Here is a 15335-nt window from a genome sequence, read left to right as displayed (position 1 = left end):
CTTAATGGAATGTTCATGGGCAAAATTTGCATTTTCAAAGCTAGTCGCTTGAAATTTTGCACAAATACTTCTTATTAGTGTAGGTCGATTGGGATCGTAAATGGTCTATATCGGTTCATGTTTTGATATAGCTGCCATATAAACCGATCTTGGATCTTGACTTCTTGAGCCACTAGAGGGCACAATACTTTTCCGATTTGGCTGAAGTTTAGCATGAAGTGTTTTGTTATGACTTCCAAAAACTGTGCTGAGTATGGTTTAAATCGGTTCATAACCTGATATAGCTGCCATATAAATCGATCTTGAATCTTGATTTCTTGAGCCACTAGAGGGCGCAATACATATCCGATTTGGCAGAAATTGTGAATGAAGTGTTTTGTTATGACTTCCAACAACTGTGCTGAGTATGGTTTAAATCGGTTCATAACCTGATATAGCTGCCATATAAACCGATCTTGGGTCTTGATTTCTTGAGCCTCTAGAGGGCGCAATTCCTACCCAATTTAGTAGAAATTTTGCACGACGTGTTAAGTTATGGTTTCCAATAACTGTGTTTAGTATGGTCTAAATCGGCCCATGACCTGATATAGCTGCCATATAAACCGATCTTGGGTCTTGATTTCTTGAGCCACTAGAGAGCGCAATTTCTACCCAATTTAGTAGAAATTTTGCACGACGTGTTAAGTTATGGTTTCCAACAACTGTGTTTAGTATGATTTCTTGAGCCACTAGAGGGCGCAACTTTTATCCGATTTGGCGTGACGTGTTTTGTTTGAACTTCTAATAACTGTGCCAAAAATGGTTTAAATCCATTCATAACCTTATAAACCCATCTGGGATCTTAACTTCTTGAGCCTATAGAGGACGTTATTATTATCCGATTTGGTTGAAATTTTGTACAACGGCTTTTCCCAAAACCTTCAACCTTCCTGTCATATATGGTCCAATCGGTCTATAGCCTGATACATCTCCCATATACATATACATATCTCTATTTTACTTCTTGAGCCCCTTAAGGGCCCAATTCTTACTCGAATTGGCTGACATTTTACACAATGTCTTCTACTATGGTCTTCAACAATCAATTATGGTCCGAATCAGACCATAACTTCATATAGCTTCAATATTGTAACAATTTTTTCTTTTGTCCTTTCTTTTGCCTATTAAGAGATATCGGGAAAAGAACTCGACAAATGTGATCTAAGGTGGAGGGTACATAAGATTCAGCCCGGTCGAAATTAGCACGCTTTTAATTGATTTTGAAAACTTTCCTATTGCTCTTAAAAGACCACCCTTTACAAATACGTGTGATGTTCTTAGAGGGCAATTGACTTATATATTGATCGTTTTTGTCAAATTTGATAGTCGAGATCGACTTACGTGATACCAAAAGTGTTATACAGGGTGGCTGATGAAAGCCGCTACCAAAAAAAAATGTAATAACTTTTTTTCTATTTAATGAATGTGGTCGATTTTTTTTTTATTTTGCAGATTGATTCTTAGATTTGACAAAAATGGATAACTGGGACACCGAAACAAGAATTTGGATTGTCCGCCGCTATCACGCACTGGAGTCTGTAGTTTCGGTTCAAAGAGAGTATAGACGCACGTTTGGCGGCAATCCTCCGAGCAGATGGACCATAATGAGACTTGTAAACAATTTTGCCGAGCATGGGACAGTCAACAGAAGACCTTACCATCGAAACCCTTCAGTTCGAACGGAGGAAACAATCGCTGCTGTAGCTGCTGCGATACAACACAATCCAAGAGTTTCGACAAGAAGCTTATCTGCTCAAATGGGTATAAGCAGACAGTCATTACAGTCAATTATGCACAAAGATTTGGACTTATTCCCATATAAAATTCAAATGGCCAACAAACTGAACGCTGCAGACTTGCCGATTCGCTTGGAATTTTGCCAGAAGATGCTTCAAATGGTGGAAGAGGATGGAAACATGTTGAACTGTCTTTTCATGTCTGACGAGGCCCATTTCGATTTGAACGGCAACATAAACAAACAAAATTGTCGAATATGGAGTGCTTCCAACCCACAGACACTCCATGAGACGGAATTGCATCCACTTCGTGTCACAGTGTGGTGTGCAGTTTCATCACGTTTCATTGTCGGGCCCTACTTCTTCGAAGAAAACGGTCACCCCGTTACGGTTACTGGAGACCGCTACTTGAACATGTTGAGAGAGTTTTTCTATCCAGAATTACGCCGAAAGAGAATTTCTTTTAACTCTGTGTGGTTTCAGCAAGATGGTGCAGGTCCTCACATAGCCCAACCTGTTATGACAGAATTGCGACGAAAATTTCCCAATAAACTGATATCCAGAAACTCCACATTCCGTTGGCCACCCAGGTCGCCTGACCTTACTGCACCTGACTTTTTCTTGTGGGGTCATTGCAAACAGGAAGTTTACAAAGCAAAACCAACAAATTTGAATGAACTAAAGCAATCCATTCGAGCAACAATTGCGGCTATTCCTGTCTCAACTCTCCAAGCAGTAATGAATAACTTTTTGCTAAGATGCCGCACATGCATCAACGAGCAGGGGGGGCATTTAAATTCCATTATTTTTAAAACAAATTAAACTATATTTAATAAAATTGAACGAGCTTTAACATGAATAAAAGAAATATGTATTCCATACACCGAAAAAAAATTATTTGAGTTTCTTAATGTAGCAATATTCATCAGCCACCCGAAATCGTCGAAATTCTACTATGCCTTCTACAATAGGAATAGGGGGGGAATGACAGGAAATTATTACCAAATATCCTCGATCAAGAAAAATATGATACGATTAGTAATCGTATTCCTGTGCGTAAGTACTCACCCTAGATTTTTTTCATTTCCAAATGAAAATAACGTGGCAGTGATCAGCTTTTCGAGTTGCTCATTTGGCATATTTGTGCATTTATTTTCATATATTTTGTATTTCATATAATGTATGGTTCTTCTCTTTAAATTATTTTTGTATATATACTTTTGATTTGGTATTTAACTTGATTTACTTTTTTTCCGAATGTCTTTATAATAAAGTACGTGTATGTATATCATCATTCCTAATCCATCCAACTTAATAATACATTTATGTTAATCATATATATATAAATTGATAATTGTTTTAAGCTTTTTATAAGTTTTCATATACAAATAAATAACAATTATTTTTTGTATGGAGCATATAACATAGAAAAATAAATAAATTTTTTAAAAAGAAAAATGTTTGTGATTTTTTTTTTTTGTTTTATTTGACATGAAACTTCAATAAAGACACTATAAATTCTTACGATTCGGGGTTCAAATCATTTTTATACATAACATATTTGTTTAAAGACATTTCTTAAGATGCACATCTATATATGTGTATAGTCATTCATTCATATATATATTCATGTAAAATAAATTCTAATCAATGGATAAGGGGCAATATTCTAGTGAAGCATTTATTTACAATTCATGGAGTTATTTTGTACTAGAATTAAACTTTATCCAGCCCTTTTATAAATAATTAATTCTAGCCAATAAATATATATATATGTTTTTGTGTGTGTGTATATATGCCGGTGTTAGGTCTGAGGACATTTGTAAGAGTTCACTTTTCCGCATTTTTTGTTTTGATTTTACAATTTAATCTCTAGTTGTATGTAGGGAGGCATAAGTTTAAGGAATATGCACATATATAGTATATATATATATATAAATAAATATTAATAGTATAGTTTCTGCTTTGAGGAGGGTCTCATGCGGGGCAGCCAAAAGTTGATCTTTGTGCTGGTCATTGAAGTATGGCTTTTAAAGAACATTTAAAAGCAACACTTTAATTTTTTGCATTGCCAGCCTGCTCGTTATGTATGCCAGCCTCATTAACAAGAGCAGTCAAAGCGTTAGCCCCAACACCTGCCACATTTGTACCAGCCGAGGGTACTTCATCGTTAGTATCATCACTTTCGCCATTTCCATTTTCATCGAAGTCATTATTATCATTGCCAGTGTCAACGTCAGTGTCCTCATCATCATTCTCATAGCCGGCATCATTCTTAACTGTATTTTTAACATAAAACATGTTATCATCACTAGAAAATTGTCATAAATCCATAGAAAATATTGCAATTAAACAGAATTTAAACAAGATATTTAACCATCCTTATGTGTATATTAGGGTGTCATGAAAATAAATTATTTAGCAAAATTCTCTAATATGAATAAACTGGGAAAAAATTAATTATTAGGATTGTTGGATTGGTTTGTATGAGGACTATAACAAAATGCTGGGAAAGTCAGACGAAGTCAGTATGCCCAAGAACTAGAAACGTGGGATCTTTATGATATATTGCAATGATAGTTGTAAACATAATGAAACTCAATAGGAAGCTGAGTTAAGAGTTAAGCAAGTAGTGTTATCCAGATCTTGATGTGCCAGGAGAGTACAAATTGAAAGCCAAGAAAGCTAGAGATACAGATCCACAAAATGTTGCTGGTAAAAACGCCTACAAAATGTTGCCGGTAAAAACGAGAACAACTTCATTCACAGAAAATTTTAATGATGAATCGAATCTTTGTTGGAGAAGCTACAAACATTGTCGACATATCGGTTGGCTCAGGCCATACAGTCTTCGTATATTCTGGGAATGTGGCAGTGAAGTTCGTTTCAAAGTTTTTGTATTTTGAACAAAAACCTGTTTCATGGGAATCGCTTAGGAAATGTTGATTTACGTTAACCGCGACCTGTTTAATATCCAGATAAAGCAGCCACCAGATTATAGCCACCACCAAAAGATGGAAATGTACCTATCTAGTCATTCCGTTGTAACACCTGGAAATTTCGATCTGCGATCCCATAAAGTATACATATATATATATATATATATATATATATATATATATAGTTCATAGTCTTGACATTCTTGGTCCCTCGAATTGAATTATTGAACCCCTTGAAGCTGCAATTATTATCCGATTGAGTTGATACTTTGCGCATAGTGCTCTGTTACGATTTCCAACGATAGTGTCTAGCATGATCCGAATCGGTCTATGAACTGATATAAACGGACATATCCCCGGATTTGATTTATTAAGCTCCTAAACGCTTTAATTTTCCTCCGAATTGGCTGAAATTTGGCACAATGATTTGTGTTATGACTTCCAACATCTTTCAAAAACTTTCAAAAAAATTTCAAAGTTTAAAAAAAAAACATACAATTCAGAAAAATGCATTAAATCGATGGTACGATCCATATAATTTAATGTTTGAATATTATTTCATGCAAATGTTGACCACGACTGAGTCTCAAATGGTCCATCCGCTTGGTCCAATTTGGCATTCTCTTTCCAACATTTCGGCCGGTGTCTCACGAATAAATGCTTCAATGTTGTCTTCCAATGCATTATTTGAAGCGGAATTGTCTGTATAGACATGAACTTTAACGTAGTGCCACAAAAAATTTGTCTAAAGGCGTTAAAACACACGATCTAGGCGGCCAAATGACCGGTCCCGTAGGTGAAATAAAATGTTCACCGTACTCGCTTCTCAATAGGTCCATTGTTACGCTGTGCTGTATGGCATGTGGCACCGTTTAGTTGAAACCACATGTAATGTAAGTCAAGCTCTTGCATTTTGGTCAAAAAAAAGTTGGATATCATCTCATGGTAGAGCTAACCATTCACAGTTACATTACGATCCGCATCATCTTTGAAGGTCCAATGGTCCAATGATGGCATCAGACCATAAACCGCAAGAAACTGTGACTTTTTCTGGATGCATTGATAGTTCTTACAATGCTTATGGCTGAACTTCACTCCAAAATCGACAATTATGCTTTTTTACGTACCCATAGAGCCAAAAATTAGCAAAACTGAGTGCGTCATGAACTTTCCAAACATAGCATGCATTTTGATAATAAAATTCAATAATTTGCAAGCGTTGTTCGTTTGTAAGTTATAGACCAAAATGAAGATGTTTGACAGTGAAACAAAACACGAAACGTGCGTTTGCTATTTAAATCAGTTTTGCCAAAAAGATAATTGCTAAAAAATCACCCTTTATTACTTCTTGAGACCATAGAGGCGTCAATCCATACCTGATCTCATTGTTCAAATACAAACTGAGTAAATGAGATAGCTTTTTAAGCAGAATCCATGGTGTTGGGTACCCAAGATTCGACCCGGCAGAACTTTTATATGTTCCTACTGCTTCATTGCATCGTCTTTACACGTGTATTTTGGGATAGTTGTAAAACAATGTGGCTGAAGATTTGAGCCCATACACTACTATCTTCAAAATTCTTGCTGCAAAATAATCAGCAAGGTCAATAAGGACGAGGATTAATCTATCGCATATGTCATCAACGTGGGCCCTTAAAACCTTTATCGTATTAGCATATGATACGATCTCGATGTCGTCTGGAGGGCTTGCTAGTCAGAGGTTTCTCTTCCGGTCATCGATTTTTTTATCTCAAAGCTTAGTGGACCATGTTATGGCATGGCTTGGCAGTGTGCAGGCGTTCAATGTAGTGATAGTGCTATGCAATTAATAAAATCCTTGCCTATGGTCAGTACATGGAAATACTCCAACAAGGCTCGGGAAAAGAAGTGGCTCAAGCTTCTTAGCTACTGGCGAGTGAAGATACATCGATCCGACATTGAATATAAGAGACATTGCGTTAAGCGTAGGACCTCTGCAGTCATGGATTTACACAATTATAGTTATAATTAAGTTATAAGTATAATTATCAAATAAATAAATAGTATACATTGCGCTTATAGAGGGCGCAATTTTCATCCTATTGGGCTAATGTTTCGTACAAAGTGTTCTCTCATGACTTTCAACTGACTTCAATAAATTTGGTTTTATTCGGTATGTGCAACGATATTGTTTCCAATAGGCTTTCTGATTGATATAGGCATTTTTAAGTTTTAAAGTCAGATGGTCGATCAATGCAGTGAATTATTAGGAGGTCTGGTCCCAATTAAATATAGGAGGAAAGAATTTTATAGGCTAGGTCCCACCCATCCAACCCAGGAATCGGCTTGCAGGGGACTATGATACCAAAAAAATTCAAGAATTCTGTACTTTTTACATGTTTTCTTAGCCTATTCCATTCTATGATACTAAGTTGACTCAATTCCCATATTACATGTTATCCTAAACGTTGGGATCTTAGAAAAGCTAGGCAATGCCCTTAGAAATGATCCAAAGTCTCGTTGTCCTCTCCACATCCACCTATACACAGCTGCACCAACCGCAACTTTCTTCTGGAGGTGCGCTTATAATCCTGTGTGACCCATGTAGACGCCGAAGGCTGTACTGACCTCCTTCCTACTTTCCCTCTATATCCGCCTTGTCTTGTGCCGGTCTGGATCCGCGCTATACGCTTTTTGATATCCTTTATATAGCCTCTCTGCTCCATCATGTCACATGCTTATTTATCGCCAATGTCATTAGCTCAGATCACATTGCCACCAAGAGTTTTGCATTTTCCGAATGCATTGTCGGTAAACCTCTGGTCACTAGCAACAAGTTGTCCACCCCTTCATTACAATATACCCCACTGGGTGGCCCTACGTATATGAGGACATAGGAATTTATGTGCGGTTGTGAGTTGTTGCCCATCTCTGTTGCTGTTGTTGTATCCACATTTTCATGTAGAAATGGCGATCCTCGTCAAGCTCCTGTAGGTGAGCAAACTTGTTCCTGTCCACAGGACCGATTGCCGAGTGAACAAGATGGCCATTGGTTAGTTGAAGACGCCAATAACTCGCTTGGTCATATCTAACATCATAGGCGCTCAGTGTTTAAGCAAGAGCCGACGTCGTCCGTTCTCTCACTGAGACTATCCGCTCGATACCATCTCTGTTATGTACCATAGTGTAAATTGTCCTTTTGCATTCCAGAACGGTCTTTGAGTTTACCGTCCCGTCCTTACCGTTACGTTCAATAGCCGTTCTCTGCCTCAACTTTGAACATCCGTCAATGTAAATGTGTAGCAACAGAAACCAAGAACCAAACGATTATAGCCGACTTATGTCGGACATATAACTTTTTCGCTAATAGGGAGGTGTCTACCCTTCCTTTTAGATTCCTATCAGAAAACTAGGAAATATCAGGGTGACTGGTTAACGTTAACCCGTGACGACATGACGTCAAAAGTTGGATGTAGTACTTTTTAGGAGATCCAGTTGAAAATTTTAGATCCTAGTGTGAAATTTGTAAACAAAGTAGACATTCATATGACATTCATGGTTACAAAAATGGAACTGTACATTGAGCCACTACTGTGGCTATGATAAAATGTACAATTCGACTCAGAAATTTTTCCAGCTTCAGCCGTGTCTGTCCCTGTATCTTCCATCTGCCGTTTGTTCGTATGTTGTCTTTTTGTAATCAAGATGAAGATCGCATTTGTAAAAATCAGTACAGAACGGATTTGCGGACAGACGGACATAGCCAAATCGAACCAGGAAGAAATTCTGAGTTGTACCGTACATTTTATCACAGCCACAGTAGGGGCTCAGGGTACAGTAAATGCCATATAAATGTGTACTTTGTATACGTATTTCATTCTAGGGCCTAAAATCCTCAACTTGGACGTCGTGTCGGCACGGGTTATCTTTAAACGATCACCATATTATTTGGTATTTTGCTTATCGGGATCAAAAGAGAAAAAAATGGAGGGCATGTGATTCAAAACATTTTTTTTGTTTTTTGGGACACTCTTTAACTCCCTATTTCCACCTGAATGAAGTTTTACTACAATACAATTAGCTTCTCCACAGTTTTCAACCTGCCGTCACTACAGCCCAATAATTGAAATCTGGGTAGTATCTTCATATGGGAGCTATCAAGGGGGTATATTCATTTTGTCATTCCGTTTGCAACACATCGGAATATATATTTCTGATCCTATAAAGTATATATATTTTTGATCAGCCTAAAAATCTAAGACCATCTGGACATGTCCGTCCGTCTGTCCGTCTGTCTGTTGAAATCACGCTACAGTCTTTAAAAATAGAGATATTGAGCTGAAACTTTGAACAGATTCTTTTCTTTGTCCATAAGCAGGTTAAGTTCTTGATATAGCCCCTATATAGACCGATCCACCGATTTGGGGTCTTAGGCCCATAAAAGCCACATTTATAATCCGATTTTGCTGAAATTTGGGACAGTGAGTTGTGTTAACCCCTTTGATATCCTTCATCAATTTGGTCTATATCGGTCTGGATTTGGATATAGCTGCCATATAGACCGACTCTCCGATTTAGGGTCTTAGGCCCATAAAAGCCACATTTATTACCCGATTTTGCTGAAATTTGGGTCAGTGAGTTGTGTTAGGCTCTTCGACATCCTTCTTCAATTGGATATAGCTGACATGTAGACCGATATCTCGATTTAAAGCCTTGGCCCCTTAAAAGGCGCATTTATAATCAGATTTCACTGAAATTTGACACAGTGACTTATGTTAGGCTTTTCGAAATCCATGTTGTATATGGTTCAGATCGGTTTATTTTTAGATATAGCTACTAAAAAGACCAATATTTTGTTGTACACAATTGAACAATGACTTGTACTTATTAGTATTTAGTCCAAATCCGAATATATTTCGACAAAACTGCTATGGGACATGAGGTATGCAATTTTCACCGGTTATTAAAGGTGTTTCACATATATACCCGAGGTTGTGGGTATCCAAAGTTTGGGCCGACCAAACTTGACCGCTTTTTACTTGTTAAACTTAAATCTTTGCAATTTCTTTAAATTAAATTTGGTAATTAATCTTGGTACTAAAAATTTTAAAATCCAAATAGCGTTTATCATTATTTTCCATTACACCCTAATATGCAGCTTTGCTTTATATATATATTTCCGAATGCAATTTGTTTTCGCTTTATCTACCTTTTAACTTACATACTGTCGCAGCGATAGAAATTCTGCAAACCTGTATACACGCAGGACATGTAGAATGGCGAAGAGGCGACTCCACTTTCACTGGTATCGCCACTGAAGTTGTCATTGGCAAACATCTGAGGTCCAGGTTTGTTACTCAATTGGGTGCCTGTGGAGATTTCTGAAAACAAAGCTTGTTCATAGGGTGTTGCTAACACAGAATCCAAGAGAGGTTGTTGCTTTGCATTTTGCGTACCCGCTCGCTTGCCATAGCGTGAACCTAAAAAGAATCTATCGTTGCGGGGCACAACATTGAGACGACGAGTTTTTGAGGGAGCATAAGCACTGCCACCCGATGATGAAGCAGCACCACCCGATGATCGGCCATAGCGGCTGCCCACAAAGAAGGAAGGACGCTTTTGCATTGTAAGAAGATCTTCTCATATTACAGGTCATAACAAGAGATGCAAGTCCAGGCAGCCATAAATAGAAAGAAAACAATTTTAAATTATTGGTTAATGTTATTGAATACCGTTGTATTTTCTTTTAAAGTACAAACGAAGAAGAAAAGAATGCTTCGGTTTAGTTTTGCTGCACTTATTACTTTTGTTTTTAGCTACATGCAGGGCATATTATTCAAAATTTTAAATATTGAAAGGGGACTTTAATTGCTGTGGTAACCAGTAGCTTAATCGGTTTTAATATATAGGAGAAGGGACAGCAGAAATACATTTTTGGCTGGTAGTTAATTGAGCAGAGAATTCTTAGGGAATATCACATACTTGGTTCTTGAATATGTAAAAGACATTGAAATAGCATACCACTGCTTCAATTTAAATTCCACAGGCCTTCATTGCGTATGTGGAACATGAAGTCATATAAAATTTATAACAATCATACGTTCAATGGCCTGCTTGCTACCATTTAAAATTTTTTCCTTGTTTTGTTTTTTTTATTTTTTTCGGTACTTACCCGATTTTCCATCTGTGGGATTATCTAGAAATTGATCTGAAGGCTCAAGCGATGTACAATGCACCAGCATAAAACAGAATGTCAGCAATAAAATTGTTAAGTACCACAAGGATTTGTTGTCGACCATTTTGTGTGTGTGAATGCTGCGGAGAGAAAATAAAACAAAATCCCCAAAATAAATAAAAAGTGTTTAAGGATTGTGAGCAAAAGGCAAACACCTGTTGTGATTTTACAATGTATGGGTTAATAACGGTTGTGATACGCCATCATAAAAAATATTCAACAAAAAATGCCATAAATGCCATAAAATTGCCAAAGAGCAATTTTTGATATATTTTATGTTGCGTCTGGTAGAACGAAATAGAGATATTTTTAAGAATTGGTGTTTGAAACTTAGAAATAAAGGGTGGATGTTCATATAGATAGTAACTAAGACAAATGGTAGTAAGCAATTTAGAAAACCTCTTGAACATGCTTGTCTGTATATAAGGGTGTTCTAAAAAAATTTTTTTTTTTTGAAATGCATACCCATCATTTATTTTTCTTTTGATCCCAATAAATAAAATACGAAATATTATGGCGATCGCATAACGATTACCCGTGTCGACATAATGTCCAAAGTTTGGATGTAGCACTTCTTCTTTGAAGGAAACCAGCTGGGAATTTTAAAATTCAGGTGGGCCAATTTAACACACCAAGTTTCCCTAATAAGACGATTTCGATATTTGACAAGGTCAAATACTTAGGTGTGATCTTGGACAGAAAACTGAATTGGAAGTGTCACATTCAGGAGCGTACTGAGAAGGCTCACAGATGTTGGGAACTATGTAGACGGGCCGTAGGCTCGAAATGGGACCTGAATCTTAGCATAGTCCACTGGTTCTTCAGGAGCGTGATTAGACCAATACTTACTTACGCCTCATTAGTTTGGTGGACTGCTATGGGGAAAAAGTGCAACATTTGGACCATACAACAGGTTCAGAGAACATGTTGTCTTGGCATAGGCGGAACGATGAGGACCACGTCCACTAGGGCACTGGAGACTATTCTAGATATCCGACCCATTGACATACAGATTAAGTGTGAGACAGCTACTGCGGCTATGACACTTAAGGCGATTGGAGAATATATTGAGGATGGGAGCAGCTCATACCATCGCTGTACAATCGAGGCGACGATAGGAAACCTGGAAGGAAGGGAAGAGGTTTCCGATCGGATACCTGAGATGAACCTAGAAGTAGAGTGCGACGCAGTGCAGCCATTGGCACAGTCTCGGATTGACGCAAACCTAGTATTGCCATCTGGAAGATCATGTTACACGGAAGGATCAAAGCTAGAGGGCAGAGTGGGCCTGGGGTTTACATTGAGAACCCAGAGACTGAGATATGTTTTACACTGCCTGCAGGCGGAGATCCGGGCGATCGGGGAATGCGTGAAGTGGTGTGGTGATAACGCGAGGACGTCGCGTGTGAACATCTTTACCGACAGTAAAATTACCATAAGGGCAATAACAACCAGGAAGGTAAGATCACGAACAGTCTTGCAGTGTAAGAAGGAGATTAACGCCTTCTCTGAGAATGGCAAAATCCGCATCGTTTGGGTGCTGAGCCATAACGGAGTAAGGAGAAATGAAAGGGCAGACGATTTATCAGTGAAGGCCAGAGAACTGCCGTCAATAAACTTGGTCAACCCGGAGCCTTTCGGGTCGACGCAGTCCGAGTTAAGGGAATGGGCGACGAATGCGCATACAACATTGTAGTATAGCGAAACGGTCGGTTGGACGGCGAAAATCATATGGGGGATTCAGATCGTAAAAAGACGAGGCTATTACTGAAAGAAAGCAAGAAGGAGATCAGTTTAGCTATTGGTATCATAACGGGACACATAGGACTACGAGCTCACTTATGTAAAATCGGTGCGGCAAGTTATAGCATGTATAGGGCATGCGGGGAAGATGATGAGACGTTGGAGCATTTCCTTTGTCATTGCCCGGCTTTCGCGTCTAACAGATACCGGCACTTAGGTGGAGACACCATATCAGACATGAACCAACTTAGGGGAGTGTTATTGAAAACAATTAAGGATTTTGTATGTAGCACGGAATTCCTTACTTAAAATTCTCTTTTTAGAGGTTACTTTTTAGTTTTTAGAGCGCACAACAAGCCGATTACTGGCCTAAGTGTATGTCCATAGTGGTATGGGGCGGATTAATATCTGCACCCTCTTTTCAACCTGAACTAACCTAACATATGAGTATTTGTAAATTTCAACTTTACCCTGCGAAACTACTGTGGCTGTGATAAAAATGTACGGTTTGACTCAAAACTTCTACCTTATTCTGCTTTACAATGCCGTCTGTATTAGTGTCCTTTCAGGACTGTGTATCCGTCTGTCGCTTTTTATACCCTACACCACTACTGTGGTACAGGGTATTATAACTTAGTGAATTTGTTTGTAATATTCAAAAGGAAGAGAGATAGACCCATTGATAAGTATACCGATTGACTCAGAATCACTTTCTGAGTCGATTCGATCTGAGTCTGTCGGTCTGTCCATGTTAATTTGTGTACAAAGTACAGGTCGCAATTTTCATCCGTTAGTCTTAAAATTTGGCAGAAGCATTCCGATTCTCACGTAATTTTGCACGAAGGATTCCCTCATAAGTCTCGATAGATTTGGATATAGCTTCCATATATAGAAATCGGTTCAGATTTAGATATGCAAATGCAAATTTTGTCCATGAACATTCCACTAAGGATCAGGGGCAAACTTCTCACATATCAATGAGTGCAGTCCGATTCAAGTTTAAGCTCAATGATAAATGGTCTCCTTTTTATGGCAGAGTCCGAGCGGCGTGCCGCAGTGCAGGGGAAAAGCCACCGCTGAAAATTTTTTCTGATGGTCTCGCCAGGATTCGAACCCAGGCGTTCAGCGTCATAGGCGGACATTCTAGCCTCTGTGCTACGGTGGCCTCCTCAGATTTAGCTATAGCTCCCATATAAATGTTCGTCCGATTTTGACTAGTATTGCATTAATTTGGTCATTGGTTAACCGATTCACACGAAAATTGGCACAAAGATTCCCTTATGGCTCCCGGTATTGCTATTAAATTTAAAAGAAATCGGTTCAGATTTAGAAAGATCCCATATATATTTTCGTCCGATATCCGGAATGAAAGTCCGGAAATTAAATATCAAACCGATGTCTTTGCAGGCATATCCTCCTGCAGAAACAAAGCAAGTAATCTGGTAACTGACACAGATAACATGCTGAGGATATGGAAAGAACATTTTACCCATCTGCTAGTGTCCGACGTTGGCGGAGAAGAGGATACAGCAGATGATGGTATAGAATGTTTACCTCCTCGTCAGAATGAGGTCTAAGTAGCAGTGACCCAATTGAAGAACAACAAGGCAGCAGGAACCGACGGGTTACCCGCTGAACTATTTAAGGCCGGAGGCGACACGCTGATAAGGCGTCTGCATCAGCTTATCAGCGCAATTTGGCTAGAAGAACGCATACCCGATGATTGAAACCTCATCATACTATGTCCCGTACACAAGAAAGGAGACAAGACGGAATGTGCCAACTACAGAGGAATAAGTCTCCTCCCCATCGCATACAAGATACTCTCGAGCGTGCTGTGTGAAAGATTAATACCTAAAGTCAATGAGATAATTGGGCCCTATCAATGCGACTTTAGACCTGGTAAATCCACCCTGGACCAGATATTCACACTGCGCCAAATCCTGGAAAAGACCCGAGAAGATAAAATCAACACCTACCATCTCTTTGTTGACTATAAAGCCACTATCGATACTCCTTTACGTTCAAAGGTATTTCAAGCCATGTCTGAGTTTGGTATCCTTGCAAAATTAATAAATAAGACTCTGCAGTATGACACTTGCTGATACGCGTTCCTCAGTAAGAATAGGAAAGAATCTGTCCGGACCACTCAATACCGAACGCGGTTTCAGACAAGGAGACAGCCTATCGTGTAATCTCTTTAATATCCTGCTGGAGAAGATTATACGAGAGGCAGATGTGAATAGATATGGCGCACTAATCACAAGAGAACACAAACTACTCGCCTATGCCGACGACATCGATATCACAGGTCGGTCACCGGAAGTAGTAACCACAGTCTTTAAAATAATCGAAAGAGAGTCAGGGAAAATGGGTCTGGCAATAAATGGAGATAAGACGAAATTAATGGTTTCAACTCCCAAAAAGCCTTGCACAACCGAGCAGATAAGCACTTTAGAAACAAGGCCATCTCTCGACAGACGAAGATTACACTATACAAGACATTGATACTACCCGTGTTGTTATATGGTTTTGAAGCATGTGTACTTGTGAAAGCAGATGAGGCAGTGCTTGGAGTATTTGAGAGAAAGATTCTTCGTTAAATATATGGACCAGTTTGCGTTAATGGTGAATATAGGCGACGTATGAACCACAAGCTGTATG

The 15335-nt window shown here is 38.6% G+C and overlaps 1 protein-coding gene across 3 annotated transcripts in view; it reads right to left on the bottom strand.

Moving 5' to 3' along the window:
• Positions 1 to 2886: 2886 nt before the first annotated feature.
• Positions 2887 to 15335, bottom strand: part of LOC106083726 (uncharacterized) — a 66185-nt gene continuing 53736 nt past the window's right edge. For 2 of the 3 annotated variants that reach the window (XM_059369327.1, XM_013246944.2), the window contains 3 exons: positions 10866 to 11008; positions 9915 to 10329; positions 2887 to 4086 (listed from right to left, as the gene is read on the bottom strand). In XM_059369327.1, the coding sequence (XP_059225310.1) occupies positions 3831 to 4086; positions 9915 to 10329; positions 10866 to 10992 (798 nt within the window). In that variant the 5' untranslated portion in view covers positions 10993 to 11008 and the 3' untranslated portion in view covers positions 2887 to 3830. The remainder of the gene's footprint in view (positions 4087 to 9914; positions 10330 to 10865; positions 11009 to 15335) is intronic. The other variant, XM_013246945.2, reaches the window with a different exon arrangement.

This window comes from Stomoxys calcitrans, chromosome 5 (genome assembly GCF_963082655.1).
Source record: "Stomoxys calcitrans chromosome 5, idStoCalc2.1, whole genome shotgun sequence".
In the NCBI taxonomy this organism is placed as follows: Eukaryota; Metazoa; Arthropoda; class Insecta; order Diptera; family Muscidae; genus Stomoxys; species Stomoxys calcitrans.
The sequence above is the reverse complement of the archived record's forward strand: the minus strand, read 5'-3'. Positions and strand labels throughout refer to the sequence as shown.